The 24,390-nt window shown below is 45.1% G+C and overlaps 1 protein-coding gene across 1 annotated transcript in view; it reads right to left on the reverse strand.

Annotated features, from left to right (window-relative positions):
* The window catches only part of LOC128703182 (thyroxine 5-deiodinase-like), a 225,252-nt gene that overhangs the window by 12,791 nt on the left and 188,071 nt on the right, over window positions 1-24,390 (reverse strand). The window contains exon 6 of the mRNA XM_070099887.1: window positions 16,708-16,894. Within this exon, the coding sequence (XP_069955988.1) occupies window positions 16,708-16,894 (187 nt within the window). The remainder of the gene's footprint in view (window positions 1-16,707; window positions 16,895-24,390) is intronic.

A 24,390-nucleotide genomic window follows, 5' to 3' on the forward strand; every position in this document is an offset into this window, starting at 1 on the left:
GTCCCCTAGTGTTGATAGTAGGTGTTCTTTCCCCTAGTGTTGATAGTAGGTGTTCAGTCCCCTAGTGTTGATGGTGTTCAGTCCCCTAGTGTTGATAGTAGGCGTTCAGTCCCCTAGTGTTGATAGTAGGTGTTCAGTCCCCTAGTGTTGATAGTAGGTGTTCAGTCCCTAGTGTTGATAGATGTTCAGTCCCTAGTGTTGATAGATGTTCAGTCCCTAGCGATGATAGATGTTTAGTCCCTAGTGTTGATAGATGTTCAGTCCCTAGTGTTGATAGTATGTGTTCAGTCCCCTAGTGTTGATAGTAGGTGTTCAGTCCCCTAGTGTTGATAGTAGGTGTTCAGTCCCCTTGTGTTGATGGTGTTCAGTCCCCTAGTGTTGATAGTAGGAGTTCTGTCCCCTAGTGTTGATAGTAGGTGTTCAGTCCCCTAGTGTTGATAGTAGATGTTCAGTCCCCTAGTGTTGATAGTAGGTGTTCAGTCCCCTAGTGTTGATAGTAGGTGTTCTGTCCCCTAGTGTTGATAGTAGGTGTTCTGTCCCCTAGTGTTGATAGTAGGCGTTCAGTCCCCTAGTGTTGATAGTAGGTGTTCAGTCCCCTAGTGTTGATAGTAGATGTTCAGTCCCCTAGTGTTGATAGTAGGTGTTCAGTCCCCTAGTCTTGATAGTAGGTGTTCAGTCCCCTAGTGTTGATAGTAGGTGTTCAGTCCCCTAGTGTTGATGGTGTTCAGTCCCCTAGTGTTGATAGTAGGTGTTCTGTCCCCTAGTGTTGATAGTAGGCGTTCAGTCCCCTAGTGTTGATAGTAGGTGTTCAGTCCCCTTGTATTGATAGTAGGTGTTCAGTCCCCTAGTCTTGATAGTAGGTGTTCAGTCCCCTAGTGTTGATAATAGGTGTTCAGTCCCCTAGTGTTGATAGGTGTTCAGTCCCCTAGTGTTGATAGTAGGTGTTCTGTCCCCTAATGTTGATAGTAGGTGTTCAGTCCCCTAGTCTTGATAGTAGGTGTTCAGTCCCCTAGTGTTGATAGTAGGTGTTCAGTCCCCTAGTCTTGATAGTAGGTGTTCAGTCCCTTAGTGTTGATAGTAGGTGTTCAGTCCCCTCGTGTTGATAGGTGTTTAGTCCCCTAGTGTTGATAGTAGGTGTTCAGTCCCCTAGTGTTGATAGAAGCTGTTCAGTCCCCTAGTGTTGATAGAAGGTGTTCAGTCCCCTAGTGTTGATAGTAGGTGTTCAGTCCCCTAGTGTTGATAGTAGGTGCTCAGTCCCCTAGTGTTGATAGAAGGTGTTCAGTCTCCTCGTGTTGATAGTAGGTGTTCAGTCCCCTAGTGTTGATAGTAGGTGTTCAGTCCCCTAGTGTTGATAGTAGGTGTTCAGTCCCTTAGTGTTGATAGTAGGCGATCCGTCCCCTAGTGTTGATAGTAGGTGTTCAGTTCCCTAGTGTTGATAGTAGGTGTTCAGTCCCTTAGTGTTGATAGTAGGTGTTCAGTCCCTTAGTGTTGATAGTAGGTGTTCAGTCCCCTAGTGTTGATAGATGGTGTTCAGTCCCCTAGTGTTGATAGTAGGTGTTCTGTCCCCTAGTGTTGATAGATGGTGTTCAGTCCCCTAGTGTTGATAGTAGGTGTTCAGTCCCTTAGTGTTGATAGTAGGTGTTCAGTCCCCTAGTGTTGATAGTAGGTGTTCAGTCCCCTAGTGTTGATAGTAGGTGTTCAGTCCCCTAGTGTTGATAGTAGGTGTTCAGTGCCCTAGTGTTGATAGTAGGTGTTCAGTCCCCTAGTGTTGATAGTAGGTGTTCAGTCCCCTAGTGTTGATAGTAGGTGTTCAGTCCCCTAGTGTTGATAGAAGGTGTTCAGTCCCCTAGTCTTGATAGTAGGTGTTCAGTCCCCTAGTGTTGATAGTAGGTGTTCAGTCCCCTAGTGTTGATAGGTGTTCACTCCCCTAGTGTTGATAGTAGGTGTTCAGTCCCCTTGTGTTGATATTTGTTCAGTCCCCTAGTGTTGATAGTAGGTGTTCACTCCCCTAGTGTTGATAGTAGGTGTTCAGTCCCCTAGTGTTGATAGTAGGTGTTCACTCCCCTAGTGTTGATAGTAGGTGTTCAGTCCCCTAGAGTTGATAGTAGGTGTTCAGTCCCCTAGTGTTGATAACAGGTGTTCAGTCCCCTAGTGTTGATAGAAGGTGTTCAGTCCCCTAGTGTTGATAGTAGGTGTTCAGTCCCCTAGTGTTGATAACAGGTGTTCAGTCCTCTAGTGTTGATAGAAGGTGTTCAGTCCCCTAGTGTTGATAGTAGGTGTTCAATCCCCTAGTGTTGATAGTAGGTGTTCAGTCCCCTAGAGTTGATAGGTGTTCACTCCCCTAGTGTTGATAGTAGGTGTTCAGTCCCCTAGAGTTGATAGTAGGTGTTCAGTCCCCTAGTGTTGATAACAGGTGTTCAGTCCCCTAGTGTTGATAGAAGGTGTTCAGTCCCCTAGTGTTGATAGTAGGTGTTCAGTCCCCTAGTGTTGATAGTAGGTGTTCAGTCCCCTAGTCTTGATAACAGGTGTTCAGTCCCCTAGTGTTGAAAGAAGGTGTTCAGTCCCCTAGTGTTGATAGAAGGTGTTCAGTCCCCTAGTCTTGATAGTAGGTGTTCACTCCCCTAGTGTTGATAGTAGGTGTTCAGTCCCCTAGTGTTGATAGTAGGTGTTCACTCCCCTAGTGTTGATAGTAGGTGTTCAGTCCCCTAGAGTTGATAGTAGGTGTTCAGTCCCCTAGTGTTGATAACAGGTGTTCAGTCCCCTAGTGTTGATAGAAGGTGTTCAGTCCCCTAGTGTTGATAGTAGGTGTTCAGTCCCCTAGTGTTGATAGTAAGTGTTCAGTCCCCTAGTCTTGATAACAGGTGTTCAGTCCCCTAGTGTTGAAAGAAGGTGTTCAGTCCCCTAGTGTTGATAGAAGGTGTTCAGTCCCCTAGTCTTGATAGTAGGTGTTCACTCCCCTAGTGTTGATAGGTGTTCAGTCCCCTAGTGCTGATAGTAGGTGTTCAGGCCCCTAGTGTTGATAGTAGGTGTTCAGTCCCCTAGTGTTGATAGTAGGTGTTCAGTCCCCTAGTGTTGATAGTAGGTGTTCAGTCCCCTAGTGTTGATAGTAGGCGTTCAGTCCCCTAGTCTTGATAGTAGGTGTTCAGTCCCCTAGTGTTGATAGTAGGTGTTCAGTCCCCTAGTGTTGATAGTAGGTGTTCACTCCCCTAGTGTTGATAGTAGGTGTTCAGTCCCCTAGTGTTGATAGGTGTTCAGTCCCCTATTCTTGATAACAGGTGTTCAGTCCCCTAGTGTTGACAGTAGGTGTTCACTCCCCTAGTGTTGATAGTAGGTGTTCAGTCCCCTAGTGTTGATAGTAGGTGTTCACTCCCCTAGTGTTGATAGTAGGTGTTCAGTCCCCTAGAGTTGATAGTAGGTGTTCAGTCCCCTAGTGTTGATAACAGGTGTTCAGTCCCCTAGTGTTGATAGAAGGTGTTCAGTCCCCTAGTGTTGATAGTAGGTGTTCAGTCCCCTAGTGTTGATAGTAGGTGTTCAGTCCCCTAGTCTTGATAACAGGTGTTCAGTCCCCTAGTGTTGATAGAAGGTGTTCAGTCCCCTAGTGTTGATAGAAGGTGTTCAGTCCCCTAGTCTTGATAATAGGTGTTCAGTCCCCTAGTCTTGATAGTAGGTGTTCAGTTCCCTAGTGTTGATAGAAGGTGTTCAGTCCCCTAGTGTTGGTAGATGTTCAGTCCCCTAGTCTTGATAGTAGGTGTTCAGTCCCCTAGTCTTGATAGTAGGTGTTCAGTCCCCTAGTCTTGATAGAAGGTGTTCAGTCCCCTAGTGTTGATAGAAGGTGTTCAGTCCCCTAGTCTTGATAGAAGGTGTTCAGTCGCCTAGTCTTGATAGATGTTCAGTCCCCTAGTCTTGATAGTAGGTGTTCAGTCCCCTAGTGTTGATAGAAGGTGTTCAGTCGCCTAGTCTTGATAGATGTTCAGTCCCCTATTCTTGATAGAAGGTGTTCAGTCCCCTTGTCTTGACAGATGTTCAGTCCCCTAGTCTTGATAGCAGGTGTTCAGTCCCCTAGTCTTGATAGATGTTCAGTCCCCTAGTCCTCATAGAAGGTGTTCAGTCCCCTTGTCTTGATAGAAGAAATTCAGTCCCCTAGTTTTGATAGGTGTTCAGTCCCCTAGTCTTGATAGTAGGTGTTCAGTCCCCAAGTCTTGACAGATGTTCAGTCCCCTAGTCTTGATAGTAGGTGTTCAGCCCCCTAGTCTTGATAGATGTTCAGTCCCCTAGTCCTCATAGAAGGTGTTGAGTCCCCTAGTCTTCATAGAAGGTGTTGAGTCCCCTAGTCCTCATAGAAGGTGTTGAGTCCCCTAGTCTTGATAGATGTTCAGTCCCCTAGTCCTCATAGAAGGTGCTCAGTCCCCTAGTCTTGACAGATGTTCAGTCCCCTAGTCTTGATAGTAGGTGTTCAGTCCCCTAGTCTTGATAGATGTTCAGTCCCCTAGTCCTCATAGAAGGTGTTCAGTCCCCTAGTCTTGATAGATGTTCAGTCCCCTAGTCCTCATAGAAGGTGTTCAGTCCCCTAGTCCTCACAGAAGGTGTTCAGTCCTCTAATCCTCATAAAAGGTGTTCAGTCCCCTAGTCTTGATAGATGTTCAGTCCCCTAGTCTTCATAGAAGGTGTTCAGTCCCCTAGTCTTGATAGATGTTCAGTCCCCTAGTCCTCATAGAAGGTGTTCAGTCCCCTAGTCTTGACAAATGTTCAGTCCCCTAGTCTTGATAGTAGGTGTTCAGTCCCCTAGTCTTGATAGATGGTCAGCCCCCTAGTCCCCATAGAAGGAGTTCAGTCCCCTAGTCTTGATAGATGTTAAGTCCCCTAGTCTTGATTGATGTTCAGTCCCCTAGTCCTCATAGAAGGTGTTCAGTCCCCTAGTCTTGATAGATGCTCAGTCCCCTAGTCCTCATAGAAGGTGTTCAGTCCCCTAGTCCTCATAGAAGGTGTTCAGTCCCCTAGTCTTGATAGATGTTCAGTCCCCTAGTCCTCATAGAAGGTGTTCAGTCCCCTAGTCTTGATAGATGTTCAGTCCCCTAGTCCTCATAGAAGGTGTTCAGTCCCTTAGTCTTGATAGATGTTCAGTCCCCTAGTCCTCATAGAAGGTGTTCAGTCCCCTAGTCTTGATAGATGTTCAGTCCCCTAGTCCTCATAGAAGGTGTTCAGCCCTCTAGTCTTGATAGATGTTCAGTCCCCTAGTCCTCATAGAAGGTGTTCAGCCCTCTAGTCTTGATAGATGTTCAGTCCCCTAGTCCTCATAGATGGTGTTCAATCCCCTAGTGTTGATAGTAGGTGTTCAGTCCCATAGTGTTGATAGTAGGTGTTCAGTCCCCTAGTCTTGACAGATGTTCAGTCCTCTAGTCTTGACAGTAGGTGTTCAGTCCCCTAGTCTTGACAGATGTTCAGTCCCCTAGTCCTCATAAAAGGTGTTCAGTCCCCTAGTCTTGATAGATGTTCAGTCCCCTAGTCTTGATAGTAGATTTTCAGTCCCCTAGTCTTGACAGATGTTCAGTCCCCTAGTCTTGATAGTAGGTGTTCACTCCCCTAGTCTTGATAGATGTTCAGTCCCCTAGTCTTGATAGATGTTCAGTCCCCTAGTCTTGATAGATGTTCAGTCCCCTAGTCCTCATAGAAGGTGTTCAGCCCTTTAGTCTTGATAGATGTTCAGTCCCCTAGCCCTCATAGAAGGTGTTCAGTCCCCTAGTCTTGATAGATGTTCAGTCCCCTAGTCCTCATAGAAGGTGTTGAGTCCCCTAGTCTTGATAGATGTTCAGTCCCCTAGTCCTCATAGAAGGTGTTCAGTCCCCTAGTCTTGATAGATGTTCAGTCCCCTAGTCCTCATAGAAGGTGTTCAGTCCCCTAGTCTTGATAGATGTTCAGTTCCCAAGTCCTCATAGAAGGTGTTCAGTCCCCTAGTCCTCATAGAAGGTGTTCAGTCCCCTAGTCTTGATAGATGTTCAGTCCACTAGTCCTCATAGAAGGTGTTCAGTCGCCTAGTCTTGGTAGATGTTCAGTCCCCTAGCCCTCATAGGAGGTGTTCAGTCCCCTAGTCCTCATAGAAGGTGTTCAGTCCCCTAGTCTTGATAGTTGTTCAGTCCCCTAGTCTTGATAGTTGTTCAGTCCCCTAGTCCTCATAGAAGGTGTTCAGTCCCCTAGTCTTGATAGATGTTCAGTCCCCTAGTCCTCATAGAAGGTGTTCAGTCCCCTAGTCTTGATAGTAGGTGTTCAGTCCCCTAGTCTTGATAGTAGGTGTTCAGTCCCCTAGTCTTGACAGATGTTCAGTCGTCTAGTCTTGATAGTAGGTGTTCAGTCCCCTAGTCTTGACAGATGTTCAGTCCCCTAGTCCTCATAAAAGATGTTCAGTCCCCTAGTCTTGATAGATGTTCAGTCCCCTAGTCTTGATAGTAGGTTTTCAGTCCCCTAATCTTGATAGATGTTCAGTCCCCTAGTCTTTATAGATGTTCAGTCCCCAAGTCCTCGTAGAAGGTGTTCAGTCCCCTAGTCTTGACTACATATGTCTTATTCTTGAATGCACATGTGTTTTATTCTTGACTACACGTATGTAAAAACATGTATGACAAAAATATAGAGGAGGTTGAAGTGTAGTTTCCTGGAACATCTAAGAATATGGAGGAGCTTGAAGGTACTGTGAAGTTCCTTAAATTTTTTTTTTCCCCTAAGATGATCCAGTTCTTTGTTGCTACAGAAAAGTACGATCTTTTTTTTTACTTATATTGGCAAAATTTCACCGACAAATTACCCAAAAAAAAAGAATCTGAACCCTTTTTTGGACATGATGCACTAGTAGCACTGGAAGTTTGAAGCCGGTATGAGGAGGTATTCTCAGGTTATGACACACAGACCAGTGTCACTAACGTGTATAGTATGCAAAGTCTTGGAGAAGATTATCAGGAGGAGAGTGGTGGAGCACCTGGAAAGGAACAAGCTTATAAACGACAACCAGCACGGATTCATGGAAGGCAAATCCTGCGTCTGAAACCTACTTGACATTTATGACAAGGTAACGAAATAAGACACGAGAGAGAGGGGTGGGTAGATAGCATTTTCTTCAACTTCAAGAAGGCCTTCGACACAGTTCCTCACAAGAGATTAGTACAGAAGCTGGAGGACTAGGCATGCATAAGAGGAACCACTGAAATGGATCAGGGAATTCCTGACAGGGAGGCAACAACGAGTCATGGTACGTGACGAAGTGCCAGAGTGGGCGCCTGTGACAAGCGGCGTTCCACAGGGGTCAGTCCTAGGACTTGTACTGTTTTTGGTATATGTGAATGACATGACGGAAGGAAGAGACTCAGAAGTGTCCCTGTTTGCAGATGATGTGAAGTTAATGAGGAAAATTAAGTCGAATGAGGATCAGGCATGACTACAAAGTGCCCTGGACAGGCTGCAAGCCTGGTCCAGCAACTGGCTTCTTGAATTTAAACCCCTCCCCCAAATGCAAAGTCATGAAGATAGGGGAAGGGCAAAGAAGACCGCAGACAGAGTATAGGCTAGGTGGCCAAAGACTGCAAACCTCATTCAAGGAAAAGAATCTTGGGGTGAGTATAATACCGGACACATCTCCCGTGGTGCACATCAACTAGATAACTGCTGCAGCATACGGGCGTCTGGCAAACCTGAGAATAGCGTTCCAATACCTCAGTGAGGAATAATAATAATAATAATAATAATAATAATAATAATAATAATAATAATATCTTTATTTACTACAAGTACATGTACAAGGTATACAGTCCCAGCTGACATCAGTGACAAACTACTATATAGAATGTCCCTTGTATGCAGAGCATTTCGGGTAAATTAGATCCTTGTCCCAGGATGCGACCCACACCAGTCGACTAACTGCTAGGTACCCATTTTACTGATGGGTGAACATAGACAACCGGCGTGAAGGAACACGCCCAATGTTTCTACCCGTGCTGGAAATCGAACGCAGACCCTCGCCATGTGAAGCGAGAGCTTTAGCGACCAGGCAACGAGGCACTGGAGTATGCAGCACCAGTTTGGAACCCACACTTGGACAAGCATGTCAAGAAATTTGAGAAAGTGTAAAGGTTTGCAACAAGACTAGTCCTAGAGCTAAAGCGAATGTCCTATGAAGAAAGGTTAAGGGAAATCGGCCCGACGACACTGGAGGACAGGAGGGTCAGGGGAGACATGATAAGGACCTGGAGTTTACCTGGAGAGGGTTTCGGGGGTCAACGCCCCCGCGGCCCGGTCTGAGACCAAGCCTCATGGTGGATCAGGGTCTGATCAACCAGGCTGTTGCTGCTGGCCGCACGCAAGCTGACGTACTAATCACAGCCCGGTTGGTCAGGTACTGACTTTTAGTTGCCTGTCCAGTGTCTTCTTGAAGACAAAATACTGCAAGGAATTGATAAGGTGGATAGAGACAGGATGTTCCAGAGATGGGACACAGAAACAAGGGGTCACTATTGAAAGTTGAAGACTCAGATGGGTCAAAGATGTCAGGAAGTATCTCCTCAGTCATAGAGTTGTCAGGAAGTGGAATAGTCTAGCAAGTGAAATAGTGAAGGCAGGAATCATACATAGTTTTTAGACGAGGTATGATAAAGCTCATGGAGCAGGGAGAGAGTGACCTAGTAGCGGTCAGTGAAGAGGCGGGGCCACGAGCTATGAATCGACCCTTGCAACCACAAATAGGTGAGTACTAATAGGTTTACCTGGAGAGGGTTTCGGGGGTCAACGCCCCGGCTCGGTCTCAGACCAGGCCTCACGGTGGATCAGGGTCTGATCAACCAGGCGGTTACTGCTGGCCACACGTAAGCTGACGTACGAACCACAGCCCTGTAGGTCAGGTACTGACTTTAGGTGCCTGCCAGTGCCTTCTTAAAGACAGCCAGGGGTCTATTGGTAATCCCCCTTATGTAGGCTGGGAGGCAGTTGAATAGTCTAGGACCCAGGACACTTATTGTGTTGTCTCTCATTGTACTCGTTGCGCCCCTGCTTTTCATTGGGGGAATGTTGCATCTCCTGCCAAGTCTTTTGCTTTCATAGAGTGATTTTCGTGTGCAGGATTGGTACTAATCCCTTCAGGACCCTCCAAGTGTATATTATCATGTATCTCTCTCGCCTGCGTTCGAGGGAATACAGATCAAGGACCTTCAACCGTTCCCAGTAATTTAGGTGCCTTATCGTGCTTATATGTGCCGTGAAAGTTCTTTGTACACTCTCCAGGTCTGCAATGTGGCCAGCCTTGAAGAGGGCCGTTAGTGTACAGCAGTATTCCAGCCTAGAGACCACACGCAATTTGAAGAGAATGATCATGGGCTTGGCGTCCCTAGTTTTGAAGGTTCTCATTATCCATCCTACCATTTTCCTACCAGATGAGGTAGATATATTGTTCTGGTTTTTGAAGGCGAGGTCCTCTGACATTATTACTTCCAGGTCCTTCACATTACTTTTCCGCTCTATTGTATGATTGGAATTTGTCGTATAGCCTTATACATTTTTAATTTCCTCAAGTTTCCCATATCAAAGTAGTTAAAATTTCTCCTCGTTGATCTTCATATTGTTTTGAGTGGCCCATTCGAAGATTTGATTGATGTCCGCTTGGAGTCTCGCGGTGTCTTCGATGGAGGTCACTGCCATGGTAATCTGGGTGCCATCTGCAAAGGAAGACACGGAGCTATGACTTACATCTCTGTCTATGTCAGAAATGAGGATGAGGAATAGAATGGGAGCGAGTACTGTGCCTTGTGGAACAGAGCTTTTTACCATGGCTGCCTGGTTACTTTACGCTGTTTATTATTACTCTTTGTGTTCTATTTGTCAGGAAGTTATAGATCCATCTACCAACTTTTCCTGTTACTCCTTTATCACGCATTTTGTGTGTTATTACACCATGGTCACACCTGTCGAAAGCTTTTGCAAAGTCTGTGTATATTACATGTGTATTTTGTTTATCCTCTACAGCATCCAGGACCTTGTCATAGTGGTCCAGTAGCTGGGACAGGCAGGAGCGACCTGCTGTATACCCGTGTTGCCCTGGGTTGTGTAACTGATGGGTATCTAGGTGGTTGGCGATCTTGCTTCTTAGAACCCTCTCAAAGATTTTTATGATATGGAACGTTAGTGCTATCGGTCTGTAGTTTTTTGCAATTGCTTTACTGCCACCTGTGGAGTTGGGCTATGTCTGTTGTTTTTAGTGTGTGTGGGATGACCCCTGTGTCCATGCTCCCTCTCCATAAAATGCTGAAGGCACGCGATAGGGGCTTCTTGCATTTCTTGATGAACACGGAGTTCCATGAGTCTGGGCCTGGGGCAGAGTGCATGGGCATGTCATAATTGCCTCTTCAAAGCCTTGTGGAGTTAGGATAATATCCGAGATTTTTGGGATGACCAAATATTTGGGTTATCGACCCTTAGTCTGGGCAATGGCTCGCTGAACATTGAGTCATATTGGGACTTTAGTATCTCACTCATTTCTTGGCTGTCATCTGTGTATGTCCCATCCTGCCTAAGCAGGGGCCCAATACTGGATGTTGTTTTCCCCTTAGATTTCGCATAAGAGAAGACGTATTTTGGGTGTTTTTCAATTTCCTTTATGGCTTTTAGTTCTTCCCGTGATTCTTGTCTCCTGTAAGATTCCTTCAGCTTTAGTTCGATATTTGCAATTTCATTGACTAGTGCTTCCCTTCGCACTTCCGATATATTGACCCCACTCAGCAGCTCTGTGACTCTTCGCCTTCGTCTGTATAGGGAACGTCTCTCTCTTTCTAGTTTATATCTTCTCTTTTTCTTAATGGAATGTGTCTTGAGCAGATCTCAAGAACCACAGAATTCAATTTTTTAAGGTAAATGCTCCGATCTGTGTTGTTAAGGATGTCTTCCCAACTTGTTTCATTTAGGACATGGTTTACTTGATCCCATTGTATGTTTTTTTTTTATTGAATTTGAATTTCATGAAGAGACCTTCATGACTGCTTACATTTTGCTGGTCAGGAGCTCTGTGCATACATGTCTGTGTCAGCATAGTTGCTGATCCCTGTGTTGTATAGCATATCAGTATCATCCATGTGCTTTAGATAGAAGATCCCTAGGCCTGTGACTGTTTGTGTGACGTCACGGGATGCGCATGTGTACGTTCGTACCTCTGCCTCCTCCTCAGTCAGCGTTTGACACAGGCTAGGACAAGGCAGTGGCTGGGCTCCATCTCCCATCATCACAGTCTGACAGTATATCGTTACCATCCAACAAGTGTGTCTACCTTCAACCCTCGATATCTCCTTTTAAGAACCCCTACGATAAATGGTTGTGATCTCAGTGAATTGTCTTTAATACAGTTATATTACATATCAGATCATCGTTGTTAGTGAAGATGAGGTCCAGCGTATTTTCTAGTCTTGTAGGGTCTACTATGTGCTGGTTTAAGGTGAATTTGGTGGAGAGATTTAATAGTTCGTGTTTGCGTAAATTTTCATCTGCGCTGCCTCCCGGGGTGATCTCTGCTAAAACAGTGTTTGCTATACTCCTCCATTTTAGGTGTCTCAAGCTGAAATCTCCTAGCATTAAGATGTTTGGGGCAGGAGTTGGGAGATTTTCCAGACAGTGGTCAATTTTCACAAGCGGCTCCTGGAATTGCTGGGAAGTTGCATCTGGGGGTTTGTATACTACCACAATGACAAGGTTTTGGTTTTCGATCTTTACCGCCAAAACTTCAACTACATCATGGAAATAAATGGTATAAAATACCGACACAATGAAAATATAAACACATATGCAGTATAATGTGATCTTTTATTGACAACGTTTCGCCCACACAGTGGGCTTTTTTAAGTCACAAACAGATCTACCTGGGGTGGAAGGTACGCGAGTATTTATAGTCAGGTTCAGAATGCTGGGTCAGGTGGAGAATGCTGCATCTGATGATTTACCGAGTGGGGTTATAGAGTCTAAAATCTTGAGGTGTTTAATAGTTATGTGCAAATGAGTGACTCTGTGACGTACAAACCAACCTTTCCTTGTTGTCTGTTTAATCTGTCGCATCGGAATAGGTTATAACCTGGGATCCATATTTCGTTGTCATAATGATCCTTTATGTGGGTCTCTGGGAATGCTGCAAACATTGCATTTGACTCCAACTCCCCCCCCTTTAGACCCTGTATGTTTGCAAAGACAAATGTCGTTATATTGGTGGAATTTAGGGGGGTTTTGTTTGCTGGCTCTAATATCTGTTGTTCTGGAGTGGAGGCCAGTGTCCGTGCCTCTGCTCCAGAAGTATTTTCAGTTGGTGTAGGATTATTGTCATTTCTTGCCAGTCTTTTTTCCCTCCTGTCCCTAAAAAACCTCTGTCCCTGGAGAGGTTGTGGCTCCCCTCTTTTGTTTTCCATAGTCTGGCTGGTCTGTGTCTTCTAGTCCCCTTTAGATGATGTGCCTGGCAGTATGCATTGTAGTATTTTCTTTCATGGATTGATAAGTGACACATTTCTGGGTGAAATAAGTTGCAAGAAGGGAAGTTGCACTCTCCTGTTGTCATGTGGGTGCGGCATTTTTTGGGATGGTCAAAGGTGCATGTCCCACCTGTTTTACTAGATATACCGTGCCTGCAGATACCCAAGGCATAGTTTTTACATATATTGTAATTCTGCTTGCTAGGATTTATTGTAGCTGCGTTTGCTGGTGGAGCATTTATTTTTCCTGTTTCCTCCTTATTGTTCACCCCTGTATGGACATCAGAGCTACCACCAAGTTTTGCTGGTAGTGTGTCGACACTATTCCCTGAGGCATCATCCCCTTTTGGTCCATCTCCAGCAGCATCTCTATTTTGAACCTCTGTGGACTGAATAATATTGTCTTCACTGTCCCCCAGAGCAACACTAGAAACCTCACGAGCACTGTCTTCCAGGACAACACTAGTAACCTCACGAGCACTGTCTTCCAGGACAACACTAGAAACCTCACGAGCACTGTCTTCCAGGACAACACTAGTAACCTCACGAGCACCGTCTTCCAGGACAACACTAGTAACCTCACGAGCACTGTCTTCCAGGACAACACTAGTAACCTCACGAGCACTGTCTTCCAGGACAACACTAGTAACCTCACAAGCACTGTCTTCCAGGACAACACTAGTAACCTCACGAGCACTGTCTTCCAGGACAACACTAGTAACCTCACGAGCACTGTCTTCCAGGACAACACTAGTAACCTCACGAGCACTGTCTTCCAGGACAGCACTAGCACCCTCAGGAGTACAGAAACCAATATTTTGTTGATCAATACCCCATGTTGATCAATATCACATGTTGATCAATACCCCATGATCACTACACCATGTTGATCAATATACCATGTTGATCAATATACCATGTTGATCAATACACCATGTTGATCAATATACCATGTTGATCAATATACCATGTTGAGCAATATACCATGTTGAGCAATATACCATGTTGATCAATATACCATGTTGATCAATACACCATGTTGATCAATACACCATGTTGATCAATACACCATGTTGATCAATATACCATGTTGATCAATATACCATGTTGATCAATATACCATGTTGATCAATACACCATGTTGATCAATGCACCATGTTGATCAATATACCATGTTGATCAATACACCATGTTGATCAATACACCATATTGATCAATACACCATGTTGATCAATACACCATGTTGATCAATACACCATGTTGATCAATACACCATGTTGATCAATATACCATGTTGATCAATACACCATGTTGATCAATATACCATGTTGATCAATACACCATGTTGATCAATACACCATGTTGATCAATACACCATGTTGATCAATACACCATGTTGATCAATATACCATGTTGATCAATATACCATGTTGATCAATACACCATGTTGATCAATACACCATGTTGATCAATATACCATGTTGATCAATACCCCATGTTGATCAATATACCATGTTGATCAATATACCACGTTGATCAATATACCATGTTGATCAATGCACCATGTTGATCAATATACCATGTTGATCAATATACCATGTTGATCAATACACCATGTTGATCAATATACCATGTTGATCAATATACCATGTTGATCAATATACCATGTTGATCAATACACCATGCTGATCAATACACCATGTTGATCAATACACCATGTTGATCAATATACCATGTTGATCAAAACACCATGTTGATCAATATACCATGTTGATCAATATAGCATGTTGATCAATATACCATGTTGATCAATACACCATGTTGATCAATATTCCATGTTGATCAATACACCATGTTGATCAATATACCATGTTGATCAATATACCATGTTGATCAATATACCATGTTGATCAATAGCCCATTTTGATCAATATCCCATGTTGATCAATATCCCATGTTGATCAATATCCCATGCTGATCAATACACCATGTTGATCAATACACCATGTTGATCAATACACCATGTTGATCAATACACCATGTTGATCAATATACCATGTTGATCAATATACCATGTTGATCAATACACCATGCTGATCAATACACCATGTTGATCAATAAACCATGTTGATCAATAAACCATGTTGATCAATAGCCCATTTTGATCAATATCCCATGCTGATCAATACACCATGTTGATCAATACACCATGTTGATCAATACACCATGTTGATCAATACACCATGTTGATCAATATACCATGTTGATCAATATACCATGTTGATCAATACACCATGTTGATCAATATACCATGTTGATCAATACACCATGTTGATCAATATACCATGTTGATCAATATACCATGTTGATCAATACACCATGTTGATCAATACACCATGTTGATCAATATACCATGTTGATCAATATACCATGTTGATCAATAGCCCATTTTGATCAATATCCCATGTTGATCAATATCCCATGTTGATCAATATCCCATGCTGATCAATACACCATGTTGATCAATACACCATGTTGATCAATACACCATGTTGATCAATATACCATGTTGATCAATATACCATGTTGATCAATACACCATGCTGATCAATATACCATGTTGATCAATAAACCATGTTGATCAATAAACCATGTTGATCAATAGCCCATTTTGATCAATATCCCATGCTGATCAATACACCATGTTGATCAATACACCATGTTGATCAATACACCATGCTGATCAATACACCATGTTGATCAATATACCATGTTGATTAATATACCATGTTGATCAATACACCATGTTGATCAATATACCATGTTGTTCAATATACCATGTTGATCAATACACCATGTTGATCAATAAACCATGTTGATCAATAGCCCATTTTGATCAATATCCCATGTTGATCAATAGCCCATTTTGATCAATATCCCATGTTGATCAATAAACCATGTTGATCAATACACCATGTTGATCAGTATACCATGTTGATCAATACACCATGTTGATCAATACACCATGTTGATCAATACACCATGTTGATCAATACACCATGTTGATCAGTACACCATGTTGCTCAATACACCATGTTGATCAATACTTTATATTGATCAATACCCCATGTTGATCAATACCCTATGTTGATCAGTACATCATGTTGATCAATGCACGATGCTGATCAATATATCATGTTGATCAGTACATCATGTTGATCAATGCACGATGCTGATCAATATATCATGTTGATCAGTACACCATGTTGATCAATAAAATTAATAAATTGGCAGCTATGCAGATTAATACTAAGATAACTTTACGTTGTGTCTAGATTTATCATCATTGTACTCTAAGTCGTTCCCAATAATATTTCTCAAGTTATTGAACATGAAAATGGCCACCCATTTTTTAAATAATATTGGCAAATTAGTCCCTACCTAGCACAATGGTCTTCCTTTAGATAAGATACGACTGATTCAAGAGTTTGAAGTCGATCGGAAAAGGCATTATCAAGTTATTGTCCAGAAACCAGTGTCCCAATTTATTGAAGTACAGATGAATAAGGAGACAAAGCACGGTACTGGTGGGGTTAGAACTCATGGCGAGTGAGTCGTGAAACTCCAGGCCAGTGCATAAGCCACTGGGCCAGCTGGCTACTAATAAGATTCATACAAGTAGGTATATTTATACACCATAGGAAGGTTAGCATAGGCACCACTGTGACCACAGAAGCAAGTTTTTACAGATGAATCTCCCGCCAGCGTGGCTGTGGCGAACTCTAGCTCAAGTCCCCTCAAAACCGTCCTCATGACTCACAAAATAGGAATGACGCGATAGCAAATCACAACCTTCAGAGACACCAACGGTGAACGTCTGAAGTGAACCAGAGGAAGCGTGATCAAGTTTTTCCATGGGGACCTTTCATTGAGAAAGAAAAACTAAACGTAATCACAGGATGAATGGGGATCAAACCCACAACAGGAGAGACCTAGAACTCCCAGGCCAGAGCGCTAACCACTGTGGTTAGCGCTTTGGCCCGTGAGTTCTAAGGACTCACTAACCATGTGTTCAAGACCCATTCATTTTGTGATTTATTTTCACTAGTGTTATTACGATTTCCTGAGTCAAAACTAAATCTGACAGCCACTAGAAGTGTCTCCCTTCCGGCGACACCTAGCTAGACATCCAGGCTCTTATGAGCCAAACTTACGTGGTCACTTGGAGAGTTACCTTATAACCTACTGGTCCCTGCTGCCCCATGTAGACAATAACACCATCCAGGATGATATAGAGACGCTCAGGGAGGGCACCGTAGGCCTTATTAGCCTCATCATCCAGGCGGTCCAACATGACAGGGCACTTGACAGGTTCCAGTTTCAACATCTTCTGAGCTGCTAGGTACCTCTCGTCCAACGTTCTGTGTGAGAAAGATGCACTTCAAAGTGAAATTCTAGTTAATGGATACTAGTTTACTAGATGATATTTCGAGGCGAATTTTCAGAAAAATCTCCCCTACAATGCTTAATTTTCTGACGAAGAGACGTTCCCAATACATCTTTTGATGTGATGTGATGTGCTAAATAAAACATCAGCAACGCCCCTTCATGCATCAGCGGAGTCACCAACAACCGGACTGTGGTGTATATTAGATGGACTGCGGGTGGCGGGTATTAACAGCCTGATCGATCAGGGCAGGGACCAGAGAGCCTGATATGGGACAGGGCTGCAGAGGCAGTGACCCACAGATTTAACTACAAGTAACCAGAGAAGCATGACAGAGTGGCTTACCTAATGTTGAGAAGAAAAATGATTGTTCGGAGGAAAATGTTTAGAATTTCAAAAGAATGAGAAAATTTTAATTTAAAATAATAAAATAAATTAATAAGAAGTCCAATACCGTGAAGTGAACAATAAACAAAGGTAGATGAATGGTTCAGACAACCGACACGTTGATAAATTATACACATGTCCAACACTTGGGTATCTTTATTGAGGAAACGTTTCGCCACACAGTGGCTTCATCAGTCCATATAAAGGAGAACGAGGAAGAACAGGAGGAGTTTGAGGTAATCAGTCCCTCAGTCTTGAGTCGATGTAATCAGTCCATCAATCTTGAAAAGAGCACTGAATATCTGTCAAGAAATAGCTTGACTCACGAATGAGAGGGGGGAGGAGGGAGTAGCAGTATTGTAGTAGCAGTAGTAGCAGTAGCAGCAGCAGTAGTAGTGCAACAGCAGTAGAGGTGGAAATAAGAAAGCAGTAGTAGTGATAGTGAAAAAAGGAGCAGAGAGTGGATTGTTAGATAAAAAATACTGCTACTAGTACTAGTAGTAGTAGTAATAAAACTAGTGGATTCACCTGCTGCCTAGTCCACCCCTGACCCACCTCCTGTCCAGTCCACCCCTATCCCACCTATTGTTCAGCCCACCCCTGACCCACCTACTGAACAAGCCACCCCTATCCCACCTATTATTCAGCCCACCCCTGACCCACCTACTGAACAAGCCACACCTGACCCACCTGCTACCCGAGTCTTCACTATACCTGTGAACAAGAACACAATGTTCGCCCCAGAACTCCATCCTCAACTCTGCGATGGAACTGTCAAATACGACTCTGTTGTCCCCATACAAGTTCACACCAAGACATCCCCAAGATTTTGTCAAATAATTCGTTGATGACTTCATATACCTACCGAGTGATGCGTTTAGAAAATTCAAGAACTGGTTATTTCAATTTTCACAGTAAATGAACTACATTTGCGGTTCTCATCTTCACCATTAAGGTCTCTGCTGCTGGATTAAGATCTGGCTTTGTTTTTACGACTTTAGACACTCCTCTCCGGCAATGTTCTTCGCCTATCCACTCGTCCCCGCTCTCTCCTTATCTGAGAGGGGGACGAGGAGGGCTGGGTAAAATCTCCTGCGAGACAAAACCCTATATGACAGAATCTACCAAGGCTGAAGGCACGAAAGGTAATGAAAATATAGGAAACGTGAAGAGGTAAGGAGATGAGATAAGCATCAGTTAAGATTATTGTGTATAAGGGATGCTGTTAAGGCTAGAAGGGTAAACAGTTTTGGCAGTGGACCAGTCAGTAGGACGGCTGTGATCTCCAACATGACAGAAAAGAGCATTGTTGGTGTCGGCAAGTCTAACACTACTTTTGTACTGTCAGAAAGAGAGCGGCCAGTTTATCCAAAATACTGAAAAGGATAAGAGAACAGGAAATGAAGTAGAGTCTGGAAAAACCAATAGCAGGAGGAGATATACGAACTAAATTTCTACGAAGGTTGTTAGTTTGGCGGAAAGTATGTTTGATGTTTATAGGACAAAAGGTGTTGTTAAGATTTAGGAGACTAGAATTTAGGGAAGCAAAAAAATTAGGAGATTTCGCAGGAGTAGAGAGTTTGAGAGAGAAGAAAGTCAGTTTTGTATGTGAGTAAACAAAGTTTATTGATAAATATGAAGGATGGCCACGGCGAGTGAAACATCGTCATAAGTTTAAATCTAATATGTGCGGGTTATTTGTGTAACACAGCAAATGTTATTTCTATTATTATGTTTAGCTAAGTTAGTTATAATATTCTTGTGGATGAATGGTTGAGAAAATCGACAGGATGATCAATTAGATTCTTGTGCAATACTTGAATATCTTTACTGTGAAACGTTTCGCCAACCAGTGGTTTCCTCAGTCCACTACAGAGAAAAATGGTTGATGATAGGAAGGAGTGAGGTAATCAATCTCTCAACATGGAGTCAATGTGATCAGTCCATCAAGATAGTGTAAGTAGGTTAGGTAAGTCTAGAAGAATTACCTGTATCAAGATTCCAGGCTGAGGGACAAATTACCTCAAACTCCCCCTCACTTTTCCACGTTCTTTTCTGTACTGGAATGAAGAAGCCACTGACCGTCAATGAATATACAGAAGGGTAGACGAGAGGATCGAACTTCGGTCCGTCTAGGCTAACATAGGCCTCTACTAGGAAGGATTCACAAGTACTGTAATACTGTATTATATTCCATCAGAGGCATCAACTGTAACTCAACTGAGCTCCTTCCCTCGGCCCAGGAGCTTTAACAGTAGATCTATTCTTAGCCCCACAAGACCACATCGTCTATGGACTCCAATTAAGTTTCAGTGAGTTGGTAGCTGTAAGAAGCAGCACTGTGAGCTTCACACACCTGCCAGGTACATGAAGCTGAACTGTGAGCTACACACACCTGCCAGGTACATGAAGCATCACTGTGAGCTTCACACACCTGCCAGGTACATGAAGCATCACTGTGAGCTTCACACACCTGCCAGGTACATGAAGCTGAACTGTGAGCTTCACACACCTGCCAGGTACATGAAGCTGAACTGTGAGCTTCACACACCTGCCAGGTACATGAAGCTGAACTGTGAGCTTCACACACCTGGCATGTACATGAAGCAGCACTGTGAGCTTCACGCACCTGCCAGGTACATGAAGCTGAACTGTGAGCTTCACACATCTGCCAGGTACATGAAGCTGAACTGTGAGCTTCACACACCTGCCAGGTACATGAAGCTGAACTGTGAGCTTCACACACCTGCCAGGTACATGAAGCATCACTGTGAGCTTCACACACCTGCCAGGTACATGAAGCAGAACTGTGAGCTTCACACACCTGCCAGGTACATGAAGCAGCACTGTGAGCTTCACACACCTGCCAGGTACATGAAGCAGAACTGTGAGCTTCACACACCTGCCAGGTACATGAAGCAGAACTGTGAGCTTCACACACCTGCCAGGTACATGAAGCATCACTGTGAGCTTCACACACCTGCCAGGTACATGAAGCAGCACTGTGAGCTTCACACACCTGCCAGGTACATGAAGCAGCACTGTGAGCTTCACACACCTGCCAGGTACATGAAGCAGAACTGTGAGCTTCACACACCTGCCAGGTACATGAAGCAGAACTGTGAGCTTCACACACCTGCCAGGTACATGAAGCAGCACTGTGAGCTTCACACACCTGCCAGGTACATGAAGCAGCACTGTGAGCTTCACACCTGCCAGGTACATGAAGCAGAACTGCCAGGTACATGAAGCAGCACTGTGAGCTTCACACACCTGCCAGGTACATGAAGCAGCACTGTGAGCTTCACACCCTGCCAGGTACATACATGAAGCAGCACTGTGAGCTTCACACACCTGCCAGGTACATGAAGCAGAACTGTGAGCTTCACACACCTGCCAGGTACATGAAGCAGCACTGTGAGCTTCACACACCTGCCAGGTACATGAAGCAGAACTGTGAGCTTCACACACCTGCCAGGTACATGAAGCAGCACTGTGAGCTTCACACACCTGCCAGGTACATGAAGCAGCACTGTGAGCTTCACACACCTGCAAGGTACATGAAGCAGCACTGTGAGCTACACACACCTGCAAGGTACATGAAGCAGAACTGTGAGCTTCACACACCTGCCAGGTACATGAAGCAGCACTGTGAGCTTCACACACCTGCCAGGTACATGAAGCTGAACTGTGAGCTTCACACACCTGCCAGGTACATGAAGCAGCACTGTGAGCTTCACACACCTGCCAGGTACATGAAGCAGAACTGTGAGCTTCACACACCTGCCAGGTACATGAAGCAGAACTGTGAGCTTCACACACCTGCCAGGTACATGAAGCAGCACTGTGAGCTTCACACACCTGCCAGGTACATGAAGCTGAACTGTGAGCTTCACACACCTGCCAGGTACATGAAGCAGCACTGTGAGCTTCACACACCTGCAAGGTACATGAAGCAGCACTGTGAGCTTCACACACCTGCCATGTACATGAAGCAGCACTGTGAGCTTCACACACCTGCCAGGTACATGAAGCTGAACTGTGAGCTTCACACACCTGCCAGGTACATGAAGCTGAACTGTGAGCTTCACACACCTGCCAGGTACATGAAGCAGCACTGTGAGCTTCACACACCTGCCAGGTACATGAAGCTGAACTGTGAGCTTCACACACCCGCCACGTAGCTTCACATACCTGCCAGGTACATGAAGCAGAACTGTGAGCTTCACACACCTGCCAGGTACATGAAGCAGAACTGTGAGCTTCACACACCTGCCAGGTACATGAAGCAGAACTGTGAGCTTCACACACCTGCCAGGTACATGAAGCAGAACTGTGAGCTTCACACACCTGCCAGGTACATGAAGCAGAACTGTGAGCTTCACACACCTGCCAGGTACATGAAGCAGCACTGTGAGCTTCACGCACCTGCCAGGTACATGAAGCTGAACTGTGAGCTTCACACATCTGCCAGGTACATGAAGCTGAACTGTGAGCTTCACACACCTGCCAGATACATGAAGCAGCACTGTGAGCTTCACACACCTGCCAGGTACATGAAGCTGACCTGTGAGCTTCACACACCTGCCAGGTACATGAAGCAGCACTGTGAGCTTCACACACCTGCCAGGTACATGAAGCAGAACTGTGAGCTTCACACACCTGCCAGGTACATGAAGCAGCACTGTGAGCTTCACACACCTGCCAGGTACATGAAGCAGCACTGTGAGCTTCACACACCTGCCAGGTACATGAAGCAGCACTGTGAGCTTCACACACCTGCCAGGTACATGAAGCAGAACTGTGAGCTTCACATACCTGCCAGGTACATGAAGCAGAACTGTGAGCTTCACACACCTGCCAGGTACATGAAGCAGCACTGTGAGCTTCACACACCTGCCAGGTACATGAAGCAGAACTGTGAGCTTCACACACCTGCCAGGTACATGAAGCAGAACTGTGAGCTTCACACACCTGCCAGGTACATGAAGCAGAACTGTGAGCTTCACACACCTGCCAGGTACATGAAGCAGAACTGTGAGCTTCACACACCTGCCAGGTACATGAAGCAGAACTGTGAGCTTCACACACCTGCCAGGTACATGAAGCAGCACTGTGAGCTTCACATACCTGCCAGGTACATGAAGCAGCACTGTGAGCTTCACATACCTGCCAGGTACATGAAGCAGAACTGTGAGCTTCACACACCTGCCAGGTACATGAAGCAGAACTGTGAGCTTCACACACCTGCCAGGTACATGAAGCAGAACTGTGAGCTTCACACACCTGCCAGGTACATGAAGCTGAACTGTGAGCTTCACACACCTGCCAGGTACATGAAGCAGTGAGCTTCACACTGTGAGCTTCACACACCTGCCAGGTACATGAAGCAGAACTGTGAGCTTCACACACCTGCCAGGTACATGAAGCAGCACTGTGAGCTTCACACACCTGCCAGGTACATGAAGCAGAACTGTGAGCTTCACACACCTGCCAGGTACATGAAGCAGAACTGTGAGCTTCACACACCTGCCAGGTACATGAAGCAGCACTGTGAGCTTCACACACCTGCCAGGTACATGAAGCAGCACTGTGAGCTTCACACACCTGCCAGGTACATGAAGCAGCACTGTGAGCTTCACACACCTGCCAGGTACATGAAGCAGAACTGTGAGCTTCACACCTGCCAGGTACATGAAGCAGAACTGTGAGCTTCACACCTGCCACATGAAGCAGCACTGGTACATGAAGCAGCACTGTGAGCTTCACACACCTGCCAGGTACATGAAGCAGCTGTGAGCTGTGAGCTTCACACACCTGCCAGGTACATGAAGCAGCTTCACACACCTGCCAGGTACATGAAGCAGAACTGTGAGCTTCACACACCTGCCAGGTACATGAAGCAGCACTGTGAGCTTCACACACCTGCCAGGTACATGAAGCAGCACTGTGAGCTTCACACACCTGCCAGGTACATGAAGCAGCACTGTGAGCTTCACACACCTGCCAGGTACATGAAGCAGCACTGTGAGCTTCACACACCTGCCAGGTACATGAAGCAGCACTGTGAGCTTCACACACCTGCCAGGTACATGAAGCAGAACTGTGAGCTTCACACACCTGCCAGGTACATGAAGCAGCACTGTGAGCTTCACACACCTGCCAGGTACATGAAGCAGCACTGTGAGCTTCACACACCTGCCAGGTACATGAAGCAGCACTGTGAGCTTCACATGAGGTACATGAATCAGCACTGTGAGCTTCACATATCTGCCAGGTACATGAAGCAGCACTGTGAGCTTCACACACCTGCCAGGTACATGAAGCAGCACTGTGAGCTTCACACACCTGCCAGGTACATGAAGCAGAACTGTGAGCTTCACACACCTGCCAGGTACATGAAGCAGCACTGTGAGCTTCACACACCTGCCAGGTACATGAAGCAGAACTGTGAGCTTCACACACCTGCCAGGTACATGAAGCAGAACTGTGAGCTTCACACACCTGCCAGGTACATGAAGCAGAACTGTGAGCTTCACACACCTGCCAGGTACATGAAGCAGAACTGTGAGCTTCACACACCTGCCAGGTACATGAAGCAGCACTGTGAGCTTCACACACCTGCCAGGTACATGAAGCAGAACTGTGAGCTTCACACACCTGCCAGGTACATGAAGCAGCACTGTGAGCTTCACACACCTGCCAGGTACATGAAGCAGAACTGTGAGCTTCACACACCTGCCAGGTACATGAAGCAGCACTGTGAGCTTCACATACCTGCCAGGTACATGAAGCAGAACTGTGAGCTTCACACACCTGCCAGGTACATGAATCAGCACTGTGAGCTTCACATATCTGCCAGGTACATGATGCAGAACTGAGAGCTTCACACACCTGCCAGGTACATGAAGAAGAACTGTGAGCTTCACACACCTGCCAGGTACATGAAGCAGAACTTTGAGCTTCACACACCTGCCAGGTACATGAAGCAGAACTGTGAGCTTCACACACCTGCCAGGTACATGAAGCAGCACTGTGAGCTTCACACACCTGCCAGGTACATGAAGCAGCACTGTGAGCTTC

This window comes from Cherax quadricarinatus, chromosome 70, assembly GCF_038502225.1.
Source record: "Cherax quadricarinatus isolate ZL_2023a chromosome 70, ASM3850222v1, whole genome shotgun sequence".
Lineage (NCBI taxonomy): Eukaryota > Metazoa > Arthropoda > Malacostraca > Decapoda > Parastacidae > Cherax > Cherax quadricarinatus.